General features: G+C 44.0%; 1 protein-coding gene across 3 annotated transcripts in view; it reads left to right on the top strand.

Annotated features, from left to right (window-relative positions):
- Positions 1 to 24,272, top strand: part of dachc (dachshund c) — a 176,805-nt gene that overhangs the window by 74,068 nt on the left and 78,465 nt on the right. For all 3 annotated transcript variants that reach the window (XM_060898954.1, XM_060898953.1, XM_060898952.1), the window contains exon 3: positions 19,729 to 19,854. In XM_060898954.1, coding sequence (XP_060754937.1) covers positions 19,729 to 19,854 — 126 coding nt within the window. The remainder of the gene's footprint in view (positions 1 to 19,728; positions 19,855 to 24,272) is intronic.

Here is a 24,272-nt window from a genome sequence, read left to right as displayed (position 1 = left end):
TGGACCAGTAGGAAAATGTGTGGGTGGCACTTTCCCCTCCTTCTACATCCTTAGCAGAAGTGCCCTTGAGCAAGGCACCGAACCCCCGACTGCTCCCCGGGTACTGCAGTGCAGCTGCCTACTGCTCTGTGTGTGTGTGTGTGTTCACTGCTTCAGGTGGTGTTTACATTAGACCGTATCCGTATCGTTTTCGTCGCGGATGCACTGTCCGTGCACATTAAAACGCCGGGAAACGACTCCACAGGCGGAACAGTTTGAATCTGCCAGGGCCCACGTATTCAACCCAGTACGTATCTGATCCGGTGCTGTGTAAACATTGAGGAACGAGGATACGCAGTGCTGAGCTCTAGCTGACGTCGTCATTGGACAACGTCACTGTGACATCCACCTTCCTGATTCGCTGGCGTTGGTCATGCCACGTTGGTCATGTGACACGACTGCTGAAAAACGGCGCGAACTTCACTTCCTGCTATTTGTCCCGAATCACTGCTCGTGCGCTTCACTCGCACACTCTGTGAGCTGCGCAGGGCCGGAGTGCGCACCCTCCAGAGGGCACTCGCTGTTCAGGTTGGAGTGATTTGGAGCGCAGGATGCCTGCGGAGCCGAGCGTATCCGTGTATTGGCGTTGCTGTGTGCACGCGAATCGTGTATTGCCGTTGCTGTGTGCACGCGAATCATTTTAAAAACGTTAATCTGATGATCCGCTGATACGGTCTAATGTAAACACCACCTCAGATGGGTTAAGTGCAGAGAAAGAATTTCACTGTGCTCTAAAGTCCATCCATCCATTATCTGTAGCCACTTATCCTGTACAGGGTCGCAGGCAAGCTGGAGCCTATCCCAGCTGACTATGGGCAAGAGGCGGGGTACAGCCTGGACAAGTTGCCAAATCATTGCAGGGCTGACAGAGATAAACAACCATTCACACCTATGGTCAATTTAGAGCCACCAATTAGCCTAACCTGCATGGCTTTGGACTGTGGGGGAAACCAGAGCACCCGGTGGAAACCCATGCAGACACGAGGAGAACATGCAAACTCCACACAGAAAGGCCCCCGTCGGCCACTGGGCTAGAACCCAGAACGTTCTTGCTGTGAGGCAATGGTGCTAACCACTACGCTACCATGCCGCCCTGTGCTCTAAAGTATATGTGACTGTAGAGCTCTCTTAGGTGTGGGTGGAGCACAGAGGACGGCAGGACAAAGCTTCAGGGAACAACAGGCTTTTATTGCCAGACTTTTCAGTATAACAATCGTTCTTATTTGGTAAATACACACACACACACACACACACACACACATGCTGTGTTCTTGTCCCGGGAAGAGCTCTCCTCTGCTCTCCCTCTGCCTCCTTAAATAGGGCGCGGTTACTGGGAAGACACACAAACACAGGTTAATTACCGTCAGGTGTAGTGATTCTGCCACTCACCTTCCCTGGCTCCGCCCTCCTGTCACAGACCGGTGCTTGACCACGCCCCCGCTGCCACATACCCCCACCGCCCGACTCAGGCCGGGCGCCTGTCCGGCCCGCAGCCGACTCCCCCCCCCCCTTGACGGGAGAGGAAGTCCGCAACGACCATGTGCGCCCCCGGCCTGTGGACCACCTTGAAATTGAAGGGTTGGAGTGCCAGATACCAACGGGTGATCCGCACATTGACATCTTTCATGCGGTGGAGCCACTGGAGGGGCGCGTGGTCCGAAAAGAGGGTGAAAGGGCGCCCCAGCAGGTAGTAACGGAGGGCGAGGACCACCCACTTGATCGCCAGGCATTCCTTCTCAATAGTGCTGTAGCGCCCCTCACGCACCGACAGCTTCCTGCTAATGTACAGTATGGGGCGGTCCTCCCCCTCCACCTCCTGGGACAACACCACCCCCAGCCCTCTGTCCAACGCGTCGGTCTGCAACACAAAAGGGAGAGAAAAGTCAGGGGAGTGTAATAGTGGCCCCCCACACAGTGCAGCCTTTACCTCAGAGAAAGCCCGCTGGCACTGCTCCGTCCACTGGACCGGATCTAGCGCCCCCTTTTTAGTGAGGTCAGTCAGCGGGCTGGTGACCTCCGAATAATTAGGTATAAACCTACGATAGTAGCCAGCCAGCCCCAGGAACTGTCTCACCCCCTTTTTGGTCTTGGGCCTCGGGCAGGCTGCAATCGCTGCTGTCTTATTAATTTGGGGACGCACCTGCCCGTTGCCCAAGTGGAAGCCCAGATACCGTACTTCCACCCGCCCAATTGCACACTTCTTCGGGTTGGCAGTGAGACCCGCCCGCCTCAGCGACCTAAGGACGGCCCTCAGGTGTTGCAGGTGCCGCTGCCAGTCGTTACTATAAATGATAATATCATCAAGATATGCGGCCGCATAGGTGGCGTGGGGCCGGAGGACCGTGTCCATCAGCCACTGAAACGTAGCGGGCGCCCCAAACAGCCCAAAAGGAAGTGTGACAAATTGGTGTAAGCCGAACGGTGTGGAAAAGGCCGTTTTCTCCCGGGATAATGGAGTCAAGGGGATCTGCCAATATCCCTTCGTCAAATCCAGTGTCGAGTAAAAGCGAGCCGTGCCTAGTCGATCGAGCAGCTCGTCAATACGAGGCATTGGGTACGCGTCGAATTTAGACACCGCGTTGACTTTTCTATAGTCCACACAGAACCGGACCGACCCGTCGGCCTTGGGTACCAAGACCACCGGGCTGCTCCAGTCACTGTGGGACTCCTCGACGATGCCCATTTTGAGCATGGTCTGAAGTTCTTCCCGAACCACCTTTTTTTTGTGTTCGGGTAGCCTGTAAGGGCGGCTACGCACTACCACCCCCGGGGGTGTCTCTATGTGGTGTTCTATAAGGTTAGTGCGACCGGGCAGGGGCGAGAACACATCCGAAAACTCGGCCTGCAACTGGGCGACCTCCATGAGTTGGGTCGGGGAGAGGTGGTCTCCACAGGGGACCGGAGAGGTACGTGATGCCAATGTCCCTTTTTGAACCTCCGGCCCCAGCTCTGCCTTCTCTGGAACTACCGACACCAACGCCACGGGGAACTCCTCGTTCCTGAGTTTAAGCAGATTGAGGTGGTAGATCTGTAGCGCCCCCCCCCCCCCCCCCCCCCCCCCGTCCGTTCGCCTCACCTCATAGTCGACGTCCCCGACTCGCCGTGTGACCTCAAAGGGTCCCTTGCCACTTGGCGATTAATTTGGAGCTCGACGTGGGCAACAGTACGAGTACCTTATCTCCCGGAGTGAACTCTCTAAGGCGCATGCCCTTGTTGTACAGGCGGGCTTGCCATTCCTGGGCCTGCCGCAAATTCTCCTGAGTTAGGTGGGTGAGCGTGTGGAGTTTTGCGCGCAGGTCCATAACGTACTGAATTTCGTTTTTACTCTGTGAAGGTCCCTCCTCCCAATTTTCTTGCAGCACATCTAAAATGCCGCGCAGCTTACGCCCGTATAACAATTCAAACGGGGAGAACCCCGTGGAGGCTTGGGGGACCTCTCGCACTGCAAATAACAAGGGTTCGAGCCATTTATCCCAGTTACATGCATCCTCACTTATGAATTTTTTAATTATATTCTTGAGGGTGCGATTGAACCGTTCAACTAAACCGTCCGTTTGTGGGTGATAAACGCTGGTGCGGATCAGCTTAATACCTAATAGCCCATACAGTTCGCTCAGTGTTCGTGACATAAACGAGGTGCCTTGGTCAGTCAGAATCTCTTTCGGGATTCCAACTCGGGAGATGACGTGGAAGAGGGCCTCCGCAATACTGCGTGCTGAGATATTGCGAAGAGGCACCGCTTCCGGGTATCGCGTTGCATAGTCCACCAGAACTAATATAAAGCGGTACCCTCGTGTTGACCGATCTAATGGCCCGACGAGATCTATCCCAATTCTTTCGAACGGGGTCTCGATTAATGGTAGGGGGCGCAAAGGCGCTTTTGGAATGGCCGCTGGATTTACTAACTGGCATTCGCGGCATGCCGTACACCACCTACGGACATCGCCGCGAATCCCCGGCCAATAGAATCGGGCCATTATTCGGGCTAGTGTCTTATCCTGCCCTAGGTGTCCAGCCATGGGATTAAAGTGAGCCGCCTGAAATACCAATTCCCAGCGGCTCTTTGGAATTAACAGCTTTGTGACTCGCTCTTTCGTCTGAGTGTCCTGCGTCACTCGGTATAATCTATCCTTCATAATAGAAAAATAGGGGAAGGACGGGGTGGCGTTCGGCTGGAGCGTTTGACCATCGATTACTCTCACTTGGTCAAACGCATGTTGCAGAGTCTCGTCTCGCGATTGTTCTAATGGGAAATCCGCGAGAGATTCCCCAACAGAAAGAGGAGGAGCGGCTCCTCACTCTGTCGCGGAGATGACGTAGACGGCTCTGCGACAGCAGCTCCAGCCAAAGCGACACCGGGACCTCCCCCTGTCAAATGTGGACCGACACCAAAGGGTAGCTGTGAACATCCCCGTGCACACACAACACCTTCACCCCCTGTGCTCCCCCCAATGCCTCGTCTTGCACCAGGCTTTGGCGGATCGAGGTCTGATTGCAACCAGAATCCACCAACGCCTGATATGTAGCCCCTTGGACACTCACCGGTATGCGATACACTCCGGCCCGATCGAGGGCAGCCTCTGGTGCGTCGGGGATCCGTACCACCGCGCCCACCTCCATTGCTGTGCACTGTTGTTGCAGGTGGCCCGGCTCCCCGCAGCGCCAGCAAACCAGCCCGGGCTTTCCCTCTGCAACAGTGCTCTGGGGCTCACTCACCTGAGGGGGGGGGAGAGACAGACACAGAAGGGAGAAACGAGAGGGCACCACGGGTGCAGCGGGCCGGCTGGGGTGGAGCCAGCCCCCGTCTCCGTGGTGGGGGAATGGGGCGAGGACGGGACACAGAAGGGAGGGGAGAAAGAGAGAGAAAAGAGGAGAGAAGAGAAGACGTCGTCGGCTGTCCTGCCGCCAGAACAGCCGCCAAATGATCCTCCGCCAGTCCTACTGCCTGATCCAGCGACGCCGGGCGGTGGCACTGGACCCACTCCGTGGTTCTGGCTGGTAAGCGGGCGATGAACTGCTCCAGCACCACCTGATCGATGATTCCCTCGGCGTCGCGATCGTCGGCCCTCAGCCACCGCCAGCAGGCGTCCCGGAGCTGCTGGCCGACCGCGAACGGCCGGCCGACTTCCTCCAGTCGCAGCGCGTGGAAGCGCTGGCGCTGTTGTTCTGGTGTGTGCCCCATGTGCTGGAGGACGGCCCGGCGAAGGTCCGCGTAGGCCAGCCGGCGGTCGGCGGGGAGCTGTAGCGCGGCCAGCTGCGCCTCTCCCGTCAGGAGGGGGAGGAGGCGCGCCGCGTGCTGCTCCTTCGGCCACCCCGAGGCTTCGGCGACCTGGTCGAACAATGCGAGGAACGCCTCGGGGTCGTCCTGCGGGCCCATCTTGGTCATGGTGAGGGGAGACGGGCCCGCGGCCGGGATGTTGGTGGACCCCGCCGACGCGAGGAGATGCCGGAATGCCTCGCGATCTTCCTGCTGGGCCAGCACCAGGGCTTCGAAGCGCCGCTCTTGTTCCTTTTGGAGCGTGATGAGCGCCTGGTGCTGGCTTTGCTGAGCCATGGCGAGGGCGTGGACCAGGTCCGCGAACGGGGAGGATTCCATGGGGCTGCTGGGTTGGTGCTCCACCTTTTTCCCTGGTTTCGGCACCACTGTAGAGCTCTCTTAGGTGTGGGTGGAGCATAGAGGACGGCAGGACAAAACTTCAGGGAACAACAGGCTTTTATTGCCAGACTTTTCAGTATAACAATCGTTCTTATTTGGTAAATACACACACACACACACACACACACACGCTGTGTTCTTGTCCCGGGAAGAGCTCTCCTCTGCTCTCCCTCTGCCTCCTTAAATAGGGCGCGGTTACTGGGAAGACACACAAACACAGGTTAATTACCGTCAGGTGTAGTGATTCAGCCACTCACCTTCCCTGGCTCCGCCCTCCTGTCACAGACCGGCGCTTGACCACGCCCCCGCTGCCACAGTGACAAATAAAGGCTTCTTCTTCTTCTTCTTCTTCTTCTTCTCACTGTTACATACTCTCGGTGTAGTGCAACATTAGTTAGCCTGGCACAACAAAATTTGAACAAGTGAGCATCTAAAGAGGAAATACTGTATGCATGATGCATGTGGTAGTTTAACTAACGTTAACTTTCTTAACACAGTAAAATAAAGCTTTGTCATTTTGTTCGAGGCAAAGCTGCTGTTGCTCTTGATTGCAGCAGTTCCTGTAAATTCTAATTTAGCGCAACGATAACAGTTTTACCAATTTTAATAGACTTTGTTCAACGTTTGCCTCTGCATCATTGGTTATTCTGTTATCAAAATGCTTTTGTTTCTTACGTACATGTAAAAACACAAAGAATTTCAAGAATTCTGAAGAATTTCTCCGAGCCAACCTGCTTCAACATTATAAACGGTTGATTACAAACACAACGTGTACTTCATGAACTTTTGGAAACCGTAGCCGATAAATGACTCCTTCCCATGTGACAATGTATGATTCATTTTCCTATTTTTGTTAGAGGGCTTGATAGCAAATGTAACCATAAACTGCAAATGCAAAATGCAAACGCAGCCTAGCTTAAACGGTTATTTATGGTTGTTATGACAGTTAACCATAACATTCCAGCATGACACTAGATCGCAGGTAGGATTGATAGATATGTCTACAAGAAGATAATGAATACCTGTCAACCAATCAGAAATAAGTATAGTTCTTTGACCATGTATAGAGTGGCGCTTGAAAGTTTGTGAAACCTTTAGAATTTTCTATATTTCTGCATAAATATGACCTAAAACATCATCAGATTTTCACACAAGTCCTAAAAGTAGATAAAGAGAACCCAGTTAAACAAATGAGACAAAAATATTATACTCGGTCATTTATTTATTGAGGAAAATGATCCAATATTACATATCTGTGAGTGGCAAAAGTATGTGAACCTCTAGGATTAGCAGTTAATTTGAAGGTGAAATTAGAGTCAGGTGTTTTCAATCAACGGGATGACAATCAGGTGTGAGTGTGCACCCTGTTTTATTTAAAGAACAGGGATCTGTCAAAGTCTGATCTTCACAACACATGTTTGTGGAAGTGTATCATGGCACGAACAAAGGAGATTTCTGAGGATCCCAGAAAAAGTGTTGTTGATGCTCATTAGGCTGGAAAAGGTTACAAAACCATCTCTAAAGAGTTTGGACTCCACCAATCCACAGTCAGACAGATTGTATACAAATGGAGGAAATTCAAGACCATTGTTACCCTCCCCAGGAGTCGACCAACAAAGATCACTCCAAGAGCAAGGCGTGTAATAGTCGGCAAGGTCACAAAGGACCCCAGGGTAACTTCTAAACAACTGAAGGCCTCTCTCACATTGGCTAATGTTAATGTTCATGAGTCCACCATCAGGAGAACACTGAACAACAATGGTGTGCATGGCAGGGTTGCAAGGAGAAAGCCACTGCTCTCCAAAAAGAACATTACTGCTTGCCTGCAGTTTGCGAAAGATCATGTGGACAAGCCACAAGGCTATTGGAAAAATGTTTTATGGACGGATGAGACCAAAATAGAACTTTTTGGATTAAATGAGAACCGTTATGTTTGGAGAAAGGAAAACACTGCATTCCAGCACAAGAACCTTATCCCATCTGTGAAACATGGTGGTGGTAGTATCATGGTTTGGGCCTGTTTTGCTGCATCTGGGCCAAGATGGCTTGCCATCATTGATGGAACAATGAATTCTGAATTATACCAGTGAATTCTAAAGGAAAATGTCAGGACATCTGTCCATGAACTGAATCTCAGAAGAAGATGGGTCATGCAGCAAGACAGCCACCCTAAGCACACAAATCATTCTACCAAAGAATGGTTAAAGAAGAATAAAATTAATATTTTGGAATGGCCAAGTCAAAGTCCTGACCTTAATCCAGTCGAAATGTTGTGGAAGGACCTAAACCGAGCAGTTCATGTGAGGAAACCCACCAACATCCCAGAGCTGAAGCTGTTCTGTACGGAGGAATGGGCTAAAATTCCTCCAAGCCGGTGTGCAGGACTGATCAACAGTTACCGGAAACGTTTATTTGCAGTTATTGCTGCACAAGGGGGTCACACCAGATACTGAAAGCAAAGGTTCACATACTTTTGCCACTCACAGATATGTAATATTGGATCATTTTTCTCAACAAATAAATGACCAAGTATAATATTTTGGTCTCATTTGTTTAATTGGGTTTTCTTTATCTACTTTTAGGACTTGTGTGAAAATCTGATGATGTTTTAGGTCAAATTTATGCAGAAATATAGAAAATTTGAAAGGGTTCACAAACTTTCAAGCACCACTATAAATATTTAGTAAAAAGCTCAAGTGCTTACGATGTGAATGTCTCTCTTAGACGAGGTGGCTACTCTCAGCATTTTTGTTTTGTTGTGTTTGTTTCATGAACTTAGTGTTTGAGGGAGAGTAGGACAAGACACCTGTACTTGTACCCGTACCTGTAGATTCCTCCAATCAGCAATCTTATTGCCACGGATTTGCATTGTTGAACTGATGTTTAATCAATGCAGCAAAACCAGCTTTCAGTTGTGTTCTTCTCTTTGCCTGTCACCTCACAGCAGGAAGGTTCTGGGTTCGAGCCCAGTGGCTGATGGGGGCCTTTCTGTGTGGAGTTTGCATGTTTGCCCTGTGTCTGCGTGGGTTCCCCCCGGCTGCTCCGGTTTCCCCCACAGTCCAAAGACATGCAGGTTAGGTTAATTGGTGGCTCTAAATTGACCGTAGGTGTGAATGTGAGTGTGAATGGTTGTTTGTCTCTATGTGTCAGCCCTGTGATGATCTGGCGACTTGTCCAGGATGTACCCTGGCTCTTTCCCATAGTTGACTTGCAACCATGTGATCAAAATGTGCTACATCATAAGTGTCTATCATGATGGTGGATATACAAAGTAGCTAGGATGGTAGCCGCTGAAAGCGTGTCTGTAAACAATGCTGAATTTTCTCAGTATTACCACGATTTGAATGAAGATTTGATAGAAAAAGAAGATAGATACGTGTGGTTTTGACCCGTCCATCCATTATCTGTAGCTGCTTATCCTGTACAGGGTCGCAAGCAAGCTGGAGCCTATTCAATCTGACTATGTATGAGAGGCAGAGTACACCCTGGACAAGTCGCCAGAACATCGCAGGGCTAACACATAGAGACAAACAACCATTCACACCTACGGTCAATTTAGAGCCACCAATTAGCCTAACCTGCATGTCTTTGGACTTTGGGGGAAACCGGAGCACCCGGAGGAAACCCATGCAGACACGGGGAGAACATGCAAACTCCATACAGAAAGGTCCCCGTCGGCCGCTGGGTTTGAACTCAGGACCTTCTTGCCGTGAGGCAACAGTGCTAACCACTATACCACCATGCTGCCCGTTGTTTTGACCCATATTATTTTAAAAAGTCAGACTTTTCTGAAGATGTTTTCATGAAGATGGTTGTTTCTACCGACCATCGAGTATCCAGATATTGTGTTCTATCTGGTTTGGTTGCCGAAGAATCAAGTCCAACCTTGGACGAAATCCAACCATTGCCCATTTTCTGAGTGGGTGCTCAGCATGAGCGATTGCTCTAAGACAACGAGGGAGGCTCAGCCTCCTCTAAAAATGCCCTTATAACTTTAATGTGCGCGTGAGTTTTTCCCCCTCGTGACAGCGCGATGCAGTGCAGCCTCAGTGGACTTCAATGGCATTTAGGAGCTCTGCGCTTTTCAATCTCAAAATGCAAGACGATTATTGGACAAATACTGCGAAAATGCCCGCCTACGGAATCCCACGGACTCCCAGCCTCAGTGGACTTCAATGGCATTTGGGAGCTATGCGCTTTTCAATCTCAAAATGCAAGACGATTATTGGACAAATACTGCGAAAACGCCCGCCTACGGACTCCGAGCCTTACATGGGAGGGACATGGCAGTTTCCGCGAGGAGACTGGTGATTGGTGAAAGCAGCCGGATATTTTCTTTGATTGACAGCTCGTTTCAACTATTGACAGGTAGCGGTGAATTTCAGTTCAGTCCCATGCGGATTCGCAAGTGCTGTGGTGTATTGTAAGAGCTCAGCTTACATTTCGATTTCATTTATTACATACGGTTTCTACCAGCTTTTTTAGTTTGTATATATTTTCATTGTAAATAAAGTGTAAATATGGTGTTGTCAAGTTTGCTATCTTAGTTCCAGAAATTTCGTTTATTTGAGTGACTGAACTTGAACTTGAGGGGGCTAGTCAGCTAGCAAGAAAGCTGCGCACGGATGCCAAGCATTGCTGATTTAATTTTGGCGAAGCCATTTGCCAGTCTTCCTTTCGAGGAAAAAATTAAAATTAAAGAGCAGGGTAGACCAACGCCTCAAATTGACTTGGTGAAAAAGGTAGGGAATAATACTCGTTCCTTTCAGCTCTCCTGGTACGAGAAAGTGAATTGGCTAACAGCAAGTGACCCACATCAACAACAGTAAATAGGCTACTTTAGTAATATGTCATGGATGGACCAAAAATATAGAATCTATTTAAAATGTTTATGCTGAGTATATTATATTGGAATATATATTTTTCTGGATATGAATTAAACACCGCTACAATTTGGAAAACATTTTTAAACAAAAACACAGCCGAGAACATTTCACACTACAGACCTGGATTAAAAGTGAAGGGTTATCAAAATTGTCAATAAAACATTTCTCAGTCAAAATAAGTAAAATATAGGGAAAGTGTCATTGAATGAAATGTGTGGCACCCAGCTCTACTGCTGAGGTTCCTGACAAAGAGCTGCTTTCAATAATGATCAATTTTTAAACAACATGCCACAATTTTAAAATATAAAATGTTAAAATATACCCCCCCCCCAACACCACCATCATGTATATTGGACAGTAGGCTAATGGGCCAAAAGAACCTGTTATTTCACAGTTTGTGACCCTGCCAACAATCAGCCAGATCAGAGGCAAGAGTATGGGCAAAATTGATGTTTTTTTCTTTTAAAATCTGGAAATATCGTAACCGACCAGCCTCCCCTGTTTGAAAGACTACCAGCCGCCACTGGTGCCCAGTCTGGATTGTTTCTGTCGTACAATTTTGCTGGCGCTCCTAGAAGCGAAATGGTAATACGCGTGTTAAAATTATAACAACGACCGAGTGAACCACAACAAGAGAACGCTCATTTTATAGCAACATTCTAGCAACACGAAATAAAATTCTTCCATTATATTATCGAGAAAGTTTTTGAATCTCACCTGAGATAAAATGATGACTGCAAACACGAGCTGTTTTGGTTTTAGCCTCTGTTAGATCAGCCCTGCCGATGTTGTTCAGCCGTGCTTGTCTCCTCTCCGTACTAAGCATCAGAGTTTCCTCGCCCTCCTTCTGAATCACGGATGCGATTCTAAAAAATCGGAACGTACCACGGTCAAGAGTACTGCTGTGACCACAACCATATACAGCACAAAGATATGGCAGAGCTAAAAGAATGCTTAAAGTAGTGGAAAAACAGAGAGAGTCGCGCACGCGTGACTATGTTTTGTATGGAATGTCGCTTGACCCCGAATTTGTATATCCACCAACATGGCTGACATCCAGGTTTCTATTTTGCTTTGACGTCACTTGCAAGTCAAGGATAGTCAGCTGGGATAGGCTCCAGCTTGCCCACAACCCTGCACAGGATAAGCGGTTACGGATAATGGATGGATGTTAGTGTGGTGGCATACTGTACATGTCCAATATACTTTAGATACTGACTCCTGATCATACTTCTGAGACTATCGCGCTTGGTTATCCTTAGAATATCAGCATTAAAGTATCTTATTCTTTATTCTGTTTCTTCAGCACCTTCAGGGGTTGGCAGTCGACTCCAGCCACCTTTAACCATTTGTCTCAACAGTTCCATCCAACAGGTTTCCAGCTTATCTATATGCACTTCATTTCTATACCATGCTTGAGCTCCATATGTGAGACCAGATCCTATGGAGACATGCCTCCATTATCTTCATTTGCGTTGCCATGTTCACTTTATGATTTGCCAGTACCTGTCTCATCTTCTTAAACTTCCCAATCGCTTTCGATACACGTAGTTCAGTAAAACTTCCCATATCTTTGTTACTTATCAGTTGGCCCAGTGACATGATGCTCATCTGGGTCTAATTGAATTATGATATAACACTGATTCCACCCACACACATATACACACTACACATTCACATAGTCATTGTGGCTCGGTGGAGACCGGTTCCTAATACTCTGATACCGCGCAGGGTAATTAACAGTGTGTGATATGGAGCATGCAGCACAGGTTCTGCTCACACTGAAGCGGAATATTGCAGTATATCATATAACTGATTATCCATGCACACCCAATCATTCTTAACGTCACTGACACAATAGCAGTTCTCAGAGCAGACTGCGAATGCTTGAGGGCCAGTCATTTGACAGCTCTAGTAGATATTAATAGACGAGTCACTTTGGCATTTTAATTTGACATTGTCCACTTCTCCTGTCACTCAGCTCAGTGGAACTGCTTTTCTCTTCATTAGGTGAAACACTGACAGTATAAAAAAAAGAATTATTTCCTTTTGACATGTATATTTGATCTGTTCTTTATAGAAGACCTTTAATGAATTGTAAAGTAAGACTTTAATTAGATCTTGCATAATATATGCAGTTGTGTGCAAAAGTTTGTGCTCCCCCATTGGTTTTGAGTGGGAAAGAAAAAGAAGTGCATATCAAAAACACATTTCAGGAATCTAAAAGGTTATTAGAAATGATTCTATTCACATTCACTAGATATCAGCAATCGCACGCTCTGATTGACTACTCTACTACGAGGCTATCAGCTCATATACCGTGAGTAGAAAAAAACAAAATGGCGGAGCGTGTTGCTGAACCAACCGAAGACGAAATAAAAATTCTACTCGAAAACAAAACACCAAAAAATAGAAAAAAAGCAACAAAATATGGAATAAAAATATTTCATGGTAAGAATGTATCTTTTTTATTTTTCAAGAATAATAATAATTATTATTATTATAGGCGGCACGGTGGTGTAGTGGTTAGCGCTGTTGCCTCACAGCAAGAAGGTCTGGGTTCGAGCCCCGTGGCCGGCGAGGGCCTTTCTGTGTGGAGTTTGCATGTTCTCCCCGTGTCCGCGTGGGTTTCCTCCGGGTGCTCCGGTTTCCCCCACAGTCCAAAGACATGCAGGTTAGGTTAACTGGTGACTCTAAATTGACCGTAGGTGTGAATGTGAGTGTGAATGGTTGTCTGTGTCTATGTGTCAGCCCTGTGATGACCTGGCAACTTGTCCAGGGTGTACCCCGCCTTTCGCCCGTAGTCAGCTGGGATAGGCTCCAGCTTGCCTGCGACCCTGTAGAACAGGATAAAGCAGCTAGAGATAATGAGATGAGATGAGATTATTATTATAGCATTTTTCACAAATTGCTCCTGTCATTTCGCCGGTTTGTTTACATTCTAAGTGGAAATGATTTTGTCGGACGTTTTGTGTAAAGTTTTTATTTATCGAATTTGTAAAAAATTTAAATAAATATGCTCTTTCTCTCAAAATCCAGTGAATGTGGATAGAATAAAACAATTATTCCACTCAATCTCGTCGTACATGGTTAACTCAGCGCTACACGCATCATCAGCTGTCAGCTCATGTACGACTCGATTTCATGGAATCACTGTGAAGTATTCAGATTAATATCAGATTCATAGCACTTCAGAAAGAAGTCCTACACAGGTTCTTCCACGACACAAAGAGGTTCTACCACCAGAAAAGAACAACAAACATTTCAAAATAAGGAACATGTACAGTATGTCACCTCACAGTTAAATATATCAAGAGAAAACAAGTGTTGCCAGGCAAAACAAACCTCGCCCGGTAGCACTTATGATGAATATGAAGGAAGATATCACAAAAAAAATAGGTACCCTATGGGTACATGTGACTACTGCTTATAAATAAAATTGTTTTCTGATCCCATGTCCATACAGTAAATATCGCATATATATTTACTCTGTGAGTCAGTAGCCACAAAAATGAAGCGTAATCCAAAAATGAACAATTTTTTTTTAAATCACAGAAGTAAAATATACCAAGTGTCTGTACTTTATATTATTCTACTCTTATCTCTTACAGTTTTCGAAACTGAAACCTCCGAACCGAGGCTGACATACACACGCTGTCGCCATGACCCAAACTCTTATTTCCCGGAAATGGCCCAGCGCTAGAGCTCAGTGGAACACACTTTCCCTCTGTAATAAGCATAAACATGTCTGAAAGCGATTTCTTTAGTCCATTCATTTATTTTGAATGGTGAACTGAATTGTATACACTCACCGGCCATTTTAATTGGAACACGTGTATGCGCATGCGTAGTGCGCGATCGTTACACCCTTACGTTCTTACAGCATGATGACATAGTGGCTAGCGCCTCTATATGAGGCAGTAGCCACAACAAAAACGATTTTGACCTTTTTGGTCAAAATATTCAAGGTTCTTTTTGAGACCAATGCCCATCTTTCCTGAAAGTTTCATGAACATTAATCCAGCCGTTTTCCCATAATATCGTTTACAAAAAAACAAAGAAACCCGACCGAAAACAATACTTCGCCCCGCTTACTCAGTAGTGGGCGGGGTAAAAATATTTGGACTTTTAATGAGAAGACAGAGCACTATATCTCCTAGCCAAAACGATAACAATGACTTGGTGACTTTTTGTCCAGATTGCAAGATGTGACTTATAAAAAAACACTTGATCAGGAGAAGATAAGGACTATGGCTATAAAGTCTTCCCCTTCATGTGAATTCATATACTGTATATGGGCAATTCTTCAGCAGAAAGGCCAGAATTATGACATTATTAAGATTTGCTTTACTTGTCAGCTCAGTGATATTGCTAAAGCATGGAATGCAAGGCAAAATGTACTGAAAACCATATTTAAAAATCATCATCCCAATTATACCAACGTCGCTTCAGAGAAATCTTGGTTCGAATTTTAAGAAATGAAAGTTCAGGTTTTTTCTGACGTAATTCCGTTACTGACTTTTCTTTCCTCATCAGCCAGACCACGCAGCTACCATTGCCCCTGATTACAGCAAGCTGATGTGGGAAATGATGTGGAAACTGACCTTGATCAGCAGCAGGCCTGCAAGAAATGTTCAAATATCTGATTTAGCATTAGTGTGTTACAGATGAAACTAAATAGTGGCTCAGTTTTAAAATAGAACACAACCCCAAAAAATGGGTGTGCACTGTTGAACTAAAATGTGTACTGTCCACTCAAGTGTTTTTTTTTCTTTTTCCACATATTTTAAACCCAACTAGAGTGACACACCAGGCGATACAGTGACAGACAGTGTATCATATACACTACCATTCAAAAGTTTGGGGTCACTTTGAAATGTCCTTATTTTTGAAAGAAAAGCACTGTTCTTTTCAATGAAGGTCACTTTAAACTAATCAGAAATCCACTCTATACATTGCTAATGTGGTAAATGACTATTCTAGCTGCAAATGTCTGGTTTTTGGTGCAATATCTCCATAGGTGTATAGAGGCCCATTTCCAGCAACTCTCACTCCAGTGTTCTAATGGTACAATGTGTTTGCTCATTGCCTCAGAAGGCTAATGGAGGATTAGAAAACCCTTGTACAATCATGTTAGCACAGCTGAAAACAGTTTAACTCTTTAGAGAAGCTATAAAACTGACCTTCCTTTGAGCAGATTGAGTTTCTGGAGCATCACATTTGTGGGGTCGATTAAATGCTCAAAATGGCCAGAAAAATATGTCTTGACTATATTTTCTATTCATTTTACAACTTATGGTGGTAAATAAAAGTGTGACTTTTCATGGAAAACACAAAATTGTCTGGGTGACCCCAAACTTTTGAATGGTAGTGTATCTACCTATGTCTTTGTTTGGGCTGACTTACTACTGTTCAGGCGTCTATAAATTCACTCCAATGGAACCACTTGCCAGGGTCTACGTTCTATCCCAGGGCTGTCCAAGCTTCCCTTACAAAAAAGAAGTTTATTCAAGTGTGCATCTAGTATGCTTTCAGTTTAATTTTATTTACTTCTCAGATATATACTTAATAAAATTATACGTAAGTATACTTGGTTTATCCTGAAAAGTATATAGAAAAGTCTAAGTATATTAAGCTTATACTTAACCCTTTGGTGACTGACCCCTTGAAAATCGTTCCTCCAGGAACGATGACGTTTCAGTTGTCAAGACAACGGAAAAACTAAAATACAAGAGCATTTTGTTTTGTGCACAAGAGCATTGTGACGTATCTTTCTGTTTTGTATTTTAGCTTTTCCGTTGTCTTGACAACTGAAACGTCATCGTTCCTGGAGGAACGATTTTCAAGGGGTCAGTCACCAAAGGGTTAATTAAACTTTTGATCAAGATATACTTAACAAAAGTGTAATAAAGTATTAAAATACGTGTGCCTTATGTTTAAGTGTACTTGTCCTGTAGTTGTGCTTATCCTTTTGATAGTAGCCTATAAAATACTTCTTTTTCACACATATTGGCTTCTTTGTGATGTATAACATGGGTGGCACGGTGGTGTAGTGGTTTGCGCTGTCGCCTCACAGCAAGAAGGTTCTGGGTTTGAGCCCAGCGACCAACGAAGGCCTTTCTGTGTGGAGTTTGCATGTTCTCCCCGTGTCAGCGTGGGTTTCCTCTGGGTGCTCCAGTTTCCCTCATAGTCCAAAGACATGCAGATTACGCTAATTGGTAGGTGTGTAATTGGTAGAGGTGGCTCTAAATTGACCGTGAGTGTGAATGGTTGTTTGTCTCTATGTGTCAGCCCTGTGATGATCTAGCGATTTGTACCCCAGGGTGTACCCCACCTCTCACCCATAGTCAGCTGGGACAGGCTCCAGCTTGCCCGCGACCCTGCACAGGATAAGCGGTTATGGATAATGGATGGATGGTTGGTGATACACGGCAGCATGTTTTAAATCCCATCTTTTAAACCTACATGTACCATAAGTTTGTGGTCAGCTCTGGGGTGGAATACTAATAGTATATTTCCAATATGCTATAAAGTATACTTTTATAAACTAAAAAGTAGACTAGAAGTGTGTAACGAGTAAACTAATAGTATAATTCCAGTATACAACCCCGATTCCAAAAAAGTTGGGACAAAGTACAAATTGTAAATAAAAACGGAATGCAATGATGTGGAAGTTTCAAAATTCCATATTTTATTCAGAATAGAACATAGATGACATCAAATGTTTAAACTGAGAAAATGTATCATTTAAAGAGAAAATTAGGTGATTTTAAATTTCATGACAACAACACATCTCAAAGTTGGGACAAGGCCATGTTTACCACTGTGAGACATCCCCTTTTCTCTTTACAACAGTCTGTAAACATCTGGGGACTGAGGAGACAAGTTGCTCAAGTTTAGGGATAGGAATGTTAACCCATTCTTGTCTAATGTAGGATTCTAGTTGCTCAACTGTCTTAGGTCTTTTTTGTCGTATCTTCCGTTTTATGACGCGCCAAATGTTTTCTATGGGTGAAAGATCTGGACTGCAGGCTGGCCAGTTCAGTACCCGAACCCTTCTTCTACACAGCCATGATGCTGTAATTGATGCAGTATGTGGTTTGGCATTGTCATGTTGGAAAATGCAAGGTCTTCCCTGAAAGAGACGTCGTCTGGATGGGAGCATATGTTGCTCTCGAACCTGGATATACCTTTCAGCATTGATGGTGTCTTTCCAGATGTGTAAGCTGCCCATGCCACACGCGCTAATGCCATACCATCAGAGATGCAGGCTTCTGAACTGAGCGCTGATAACAACTTGGGTCGTCCTTCTCCTCTTTAGTCCGAATGACACGGCGTCCCTGAGTTCCATAAAGAACTTCTTCAAATTTTGATTCGTCTGACCACAGAACAGTTTTCCACTTTGCCACAGTCCATTTTAAATGAGCCTTGGCCCAGAGAAGATGTCTGCGCTTCTGGATCATGTTTAGATACGGCTTCTTCTTTGAACTATAGAGTTTTAGCTGGCAACCGCGGATGGCACGGTGAATTGTGTTCACAGATAATGTTCTCTGGAAATGTTCCTGAGCCCATTTTGTGATTTCCAATACAGAAGCATGCCTGTATGTGATGCAGTGCCGTCTAAGGGCCCGAAGATCATGGGCACCCAGTATGGTTTTCCGGCCTTGACCCTTACGCACAGATATTCTTCCAGATTCTCTGAATCTTTTGATGATATTATGGACTGTAGATGATGATATGTTCAAACTCTTTGCAATTTTACACTGTCGAACTCCTTTCTGATATTGCATCACTATTTGTCGGCGCAGAATTAGGGGGATTGGTGATCCTCTTCCCATCTTTACTTCTGAGAGCCGCTGCCACTCCAAGATGCTCTTTTTATACCCAGTCATGTTAATGGCCTATTGCCAATTGACCTAATGAGTTGCAGTTTAGTCCTCCAGCTGTTCCTTTTTTGTACCTTTAACTTTTCCAGCCTCTTATTGCCCCTGTCCCAACTTTTTTGAGATGTGTTGCTGTCATGAAATTTCAAATGAGCCAATATTTGGCATGAAATTTCAAAACGTCTCACTTTCGACATTTGATATGTTGTCTATGTTCTATTGTGAATACAATATCAGTTTTTGAGATTTGTAAATTATTGCATTCCGTTTTTATTTACAATTTATACTTTGTCCCAACTTTTTTGGAATCGGGGTTGTACTACAAAGTATACTTTAGTAAACTAAAAAGTGGACTAGAAGTATAAAATAAGTAAACTCGTAGTATATTTCCAGTATACTATGAAGTATGCTTTTGTAAACTAAAGAGTGGACTACAAGTATAGAACTAGTAAACTATTAGTATATAAGTTTACTTGTGGTATACTTGCAGTACAAAATAAAAAATACTAGTTGTATACTCAAAGTTTACTTCTCTTAGACTTAAAGTATACTTTTTATAAACTAAAAGTGGGTCAATTTAGTCCCAAGAAGTATTAGATTAGTTTACTTACAAGTATACTGTAAGTACATTGATCTCAGTATACTTGGTACACAAAAGTATACTTAAGGAAATATACTTCAACTTTACTTAAGTATATTTAATAAAATGAACTTGAAGTATACTTCTTTTTGAAAAGGGTTCTCCAAAAATGCCCATAAAAGACTTTGCGTTCAGAGTTAAACATAGGCAATTTTTCTATGCTTTTTTTTTTAGGGTCAAAAGATACCCCGTACAGTGTGAAATTTTGATTTAATACCATTATCTTGAGTACAGCAACTAAAAAATTATCACATTTTGCTGTGAATGTAATTCCGTGACCGAAGAACTACCCATATATTTACCTTATTCTGTATTAATACAATTAACTCGCTAGCTATCTTGCTACATGTTATGTTAACTTGCACTTTGTAGGCTAATCAGTTTGGTTTCTGGCTGAATAACTCATGAGATTGGGAGCATACTGTAGCTTTTACTGTCCTGGTGGCCTTCGTGATGCATTTATCGCTTATCTTTGCCTGTATTTGAACTTGTATAGCAATGTGAGAAGTTTAATCATGTCACTGACTTGTACTGTCTGTTTCACTTTTCTTCTCTTTTCAATTTTCTGCCATCTTTTCTTGCTCCTGTCTCATCTCTCTCTCTCTCTCTCTTTCTCTGTTACAGGTCTAACGGCAGCTACTTTAGCCGAGGCTATGAAGAAGAAGATTAAACTGGAGGTTTTGAACAGTTACCATGGTAATAACAACCACGGCGCAGACCCTGAGAATGGAGACATCAGCTCAGGCATGGGTGAGTCCCACAGAACTTTCCAAATGCATCCACGCATTTCATTTTTATATATGTAAACATTCTCCAAGTGTTATTCTTGAACACAAACTAAATCTGATCAATCTAAATCAGTCAGTGGTGCTCCAACCGTTATGTCTCAAAATACAGTGTGTAAATAGTCGCAAATACATTACTGAATTCCTTATTATTATTGTTCTGTTTTTATTACGATCCCATAAGATATCCTGCCATTAACCTCTGACTTATGACTAAATAAGGGCCAAAAGAATTTTGTATCATCCCCATTTTATCCTGCCTTGGCTTGAAAAAGGAAATATAACAGCCCTGTGTAGCAGCTAAATATAAAATCCTTTTTCAAAAAAACAACAATAGCAACAACAACAAAAAAAAACCGGCTTCCTTTCCTAAAGCCAGCCTGATCCTTTAAACAGATGTCGCAGCTATATGGAAAAACAAAACAGTTTTAAAAAGGACATAAGTCTTCCTAGAAATCACTATTATTATGGAGATTCATGCACCTCTCTGGCAGTGTCTATTATTGTGTTCAATTACCTCAGTGAAAAAAAAAAAAAGAGATGGCTGTAGGAGACACTTTGAAACGTCCCTTATTTTATGATTCGTAAGCAGATTTAAGGGAGAAAATGCTCAGGAAATGAGGTCATAATCTTTAATGGGACAAGGAATAGAAGAAAGGGGCCAAGATGTCACGGCGAGAAGGGTAAGTGTGAATAAGATTAGCCAGGTTTTACCTATAGATGCTAATGAGGATGGCGCTTTTTTATCTTTGGCAGTTTAAAGTGAGGGTAACCTTGAGTACCGAGTCCTCGTCCAGAGTACTAATAGAGAAAAGAGACGTGTATAAGAGGGATGAGTTGGACAGAATAGCAATTTCTTCCTTTCTCTGGCTTTGTTCTATTTCTTGTTTTTGTGGTTGAGTTTTATTTTATTTCTATCGAATTGTTTAGACAGGCTTGCATGAACGGACATGAGACAAACAAAAGTGTGTATTGTTATATATTAAGCTTGAGAACTTTGATCAATATTTTCTGTCTTTAGTGAAATATGAAAGAATAAAACAGTCTTAGATACAGGATACACTCACCGGCCACTTTATTAGGAATACCCGTCCACTCGCTGTTTTATACGGTTATCTAATCAGCCAATCCCTTGACAGCAGCACAATGCACCAAATCATGCAGATACAGTGGTGCTTGAAAGTTTGTGAACCCTTTAGAATGTTCTATATTTCTGCATAAATATGACCTAAAAAATCATCAGATTTTCACACAAGTCCTAAAAGTAGATAAAGAAAACCCAGTTAAACAAATGAGACAAAAATATTATACTTGGTCATTTATTTATTGAGGAAAATGATTCAATATTACATATCTGTGAGTGGCAAAAGTATGTGAACCTCTAGGATTAGCAGATAATTTGAAGGTGAAATTAGAGTCAGGTGTTTTCAATCAGTGGGATGACAATCAGGTGTGAGTGGGCACCCTGTTTTATTTAAAGAACAGGGATCTATCAAAGTCTGATCTTCACTACACATGTTTGTGGAAGTGTATCATGGCATGAACAAAGGAGATTTCTGAGGACCTCAGAAAAAACATTGTTGATGCTCATCAGGGTGGAAAAGGTTACAAAACCATCTCTAAAGAGTTTGGACTCCACCAATCCACAGTCAGACAGGTTGTGTACCAATGGAGGAAATTCAAGACCATTGTTACCCTCCCCAGGAGTTGTCGACCAACAAAGATCACTCCAAGAGCAAGATGTGTAATAGTCGGCGAGGTCACAAAGGACCCCAGGGTAACTTCTAAGCAACTGAAGGCCTCTCTCATATTGGCTAATGTTAATGTTCATGAGTCCACCATCAGGAGAACACTGAACAACAATGGTGTGCATGGCAGGGTCACAAGGAGAAAACCACTGCTCTCCAAAAAGAACATTGCTGCTCATCTGCAGTTTGCTAAAGATCACGTGGACAAGCCAGAAGGCTACTGGAAAAATGTTTTGTGGACGGATGAGACCAAAATAGAACTTTTTGGTTTAAATGAGAAGCGTTATGTTTGGAGAAAGGAAAACACTGCATTCCAGCATAAGAACCTTATCCCATCTGTGAAACATGGTAGTGGGAGTGTCATGGTTTGGACCTGTTTTGCTGCATCTGGGCCAGGACGGCTTGCCATCATTGATGGAACAATGAATTCTGAATTATACCAGCGAATTCTAAAGGAAAATGTCAGGACATCTGTCCATGAAGTGAATCGCAAGAGAAGGTGGGTCATGCAGCAAGACAACGATTCTAAGCACACAAGTCATTCTACCAAAGAATGGTTAAAGAAGAATAAAGTTAATGTTTTGGAATGGCCAAGTCAAAGTCCTGACCTTAATCCAATCGAAATGTTGTGGAAGGGCCTGAAGTGAGCAGTTCACGTGAGGAAACCCACCAACATCCCAGAGTTGAAGCTGTTCTGTATGGAGGAATGGGCTAAAATTCCTCCAAGCCAGTGTGCAGGACTGATCAACAGTTACTGGAAATGTTTAGTTGCAGTTATTGCTGCACAAGGGGGTCACACCAGATACTGAAAGCAAAGGTTCACATACTTTTGCCACTCACAGATATGTAATATTGGATCATTTTCCTCAATAAATAAATGGCCAAGTATCATATTTTTGTCTCATTTGTTTAACTGGGTTCACTTTATCTACTTTTAGGACTTGTGTGAAAATCTGATGATGTTTTAGGTCATATTTATGCAGAAATATAGAAAATTCTAAAGGGTTCACAAACTTTCAAGCACCACTGTACAAATCAAGAGCTTTAGTTCACGTCAAACATCAGAACGGGAAAAATTGTGATCTCAAGGTGTGACTTTCTTTCACTGTGGCATGGGTGTTGGTTCAAGCCAGATGGACTGGTTTGAGTATTTCAGAAACTGCTGATCTACTGGGGTTTTCACACACAACAGTCTCTAGAGTTTACACAGACAGAATGGTGAGAAAAACAAAAAAACATTGAACGAGTGACAGTTCTGTGGGTGGAAACGAGCGCCTTGTTGCTAAGAGAGGTCAGAGGAAAATGGACAGGGGTGGGTTTCCCAAAAGCATCGTAGCACAAAGATCATCTTTAACTGATAGAGTGAGCATCACAATGAACACTGTCTCTCCTAGTTAAAGGAGAACTGAAGGCAAATTTTTTATTATCAAAATTCTATTTATCTCATTTTATTAAATATAGGAATGCGTTTTTGATCGTTATTTTGTCGCTGCTGTAGCAAGTTATGAGTGTTTGAAATATGCTCTGTAATATATCAGTCCATATGTCAAAGCGATGGCCATAAACAAGATTCGTTGAGACCTGTGCGAGACATCGTAGGACGGAAGTAAAACGTACAGCGGAAATCAAAGCGAGCAACATCTGCCAACGTTCCCTGTGTCCGAAATTGCTCACTTGTTCACTACTCCCTACATAGGGAATTACTGTATAGAGGACTATATAGTGAGCTCATTGGTCAAATGAAAAAACGCTTTCGGACACTAGTCAGTTGTGCTGGTATTTACATAATTACTGTCGCACAATTAAAACGTGCCGGGTCAGCCGGCTGGTGGGTTTTCAAAATAATAAATGCATGCATGTGTTTTTGTGATAAATCCATATTATACTGGGCGTATAATTTCCCACATTAATCAATACAAAGTACCTGCATCTTTCAGTTTTTTTTAAATCAAGGCTGAATACTTTCTTCTTCGCCGCTGCCTTTTATTAAATCAAATTTGAGACTTTTGATTTCTTTCAGCCCGACCGCAATGCATGATGGGATATATTGCTTTGATTAGTGACCATCGTTGTACACTACTTTTCGTGATGCATTGTGGGATATTTTGAGTGGACTATATAGGGTGTAAATAATCCTCACTAAGGTTTCGGACAACACTACAGAATGGCATCCCCACTATATAGTGCCCTATATAGTGAGTAGGGAGCGATGTCGGACACAGGGGTAGTCAAAAGACGCGCGTGCCCTCTTTCAAATGCAGATGTAATCCAGCCGGAAGTTTTGTTTGTTTTGATAGCAATCAGGAAAGTTTGAAAAAAGTAGGCAGTAATCGTCATTTAAACTCGTTTTTGTGCAATATTTCATTTGGAAAACAGTTTTCACAATGGCGGCACTGACACCTGGCTGACACTTCACGTTTCGAAGTCTTACACAAGTTTCGTGAAGATCGCGTGGATAAGCGATGCCTGCCGTGGACCAAACGAACTAAATTCAACATGGCTAAAAATCGAAGAGGCTGATAAGTATAATATTTAATTGCAATTAGTTGCCAATAAGGGTCACGATATAAGGTTACTAAAACCGAAAATGTCATTGAATAACACGTTAATTAAGAAATAAAGCAAGTTTAAAAAT

The sequence above is a fragment of the Neoarius graeffei genome, chromosome 18 (assembly GCF_027579695.1).
Source record: "Neoarius graeffei isolate fNeoGra1 chromosome 18, fNeoGra1.pri, whole genome shotgun sequence".
In the NCBI taxonomy this organism is placed as follows: domain Eukaryota; kingdom Metazoa; phylum Chordata; class Actinopteri; order Siluriformes; family Ariidae; genus Neoarius; species Neoarius graeffei.
Note: the sequence above shows the minus strand (reverse complement) of the source record. Positions and strands in the feature narration are given on the sequence as shown.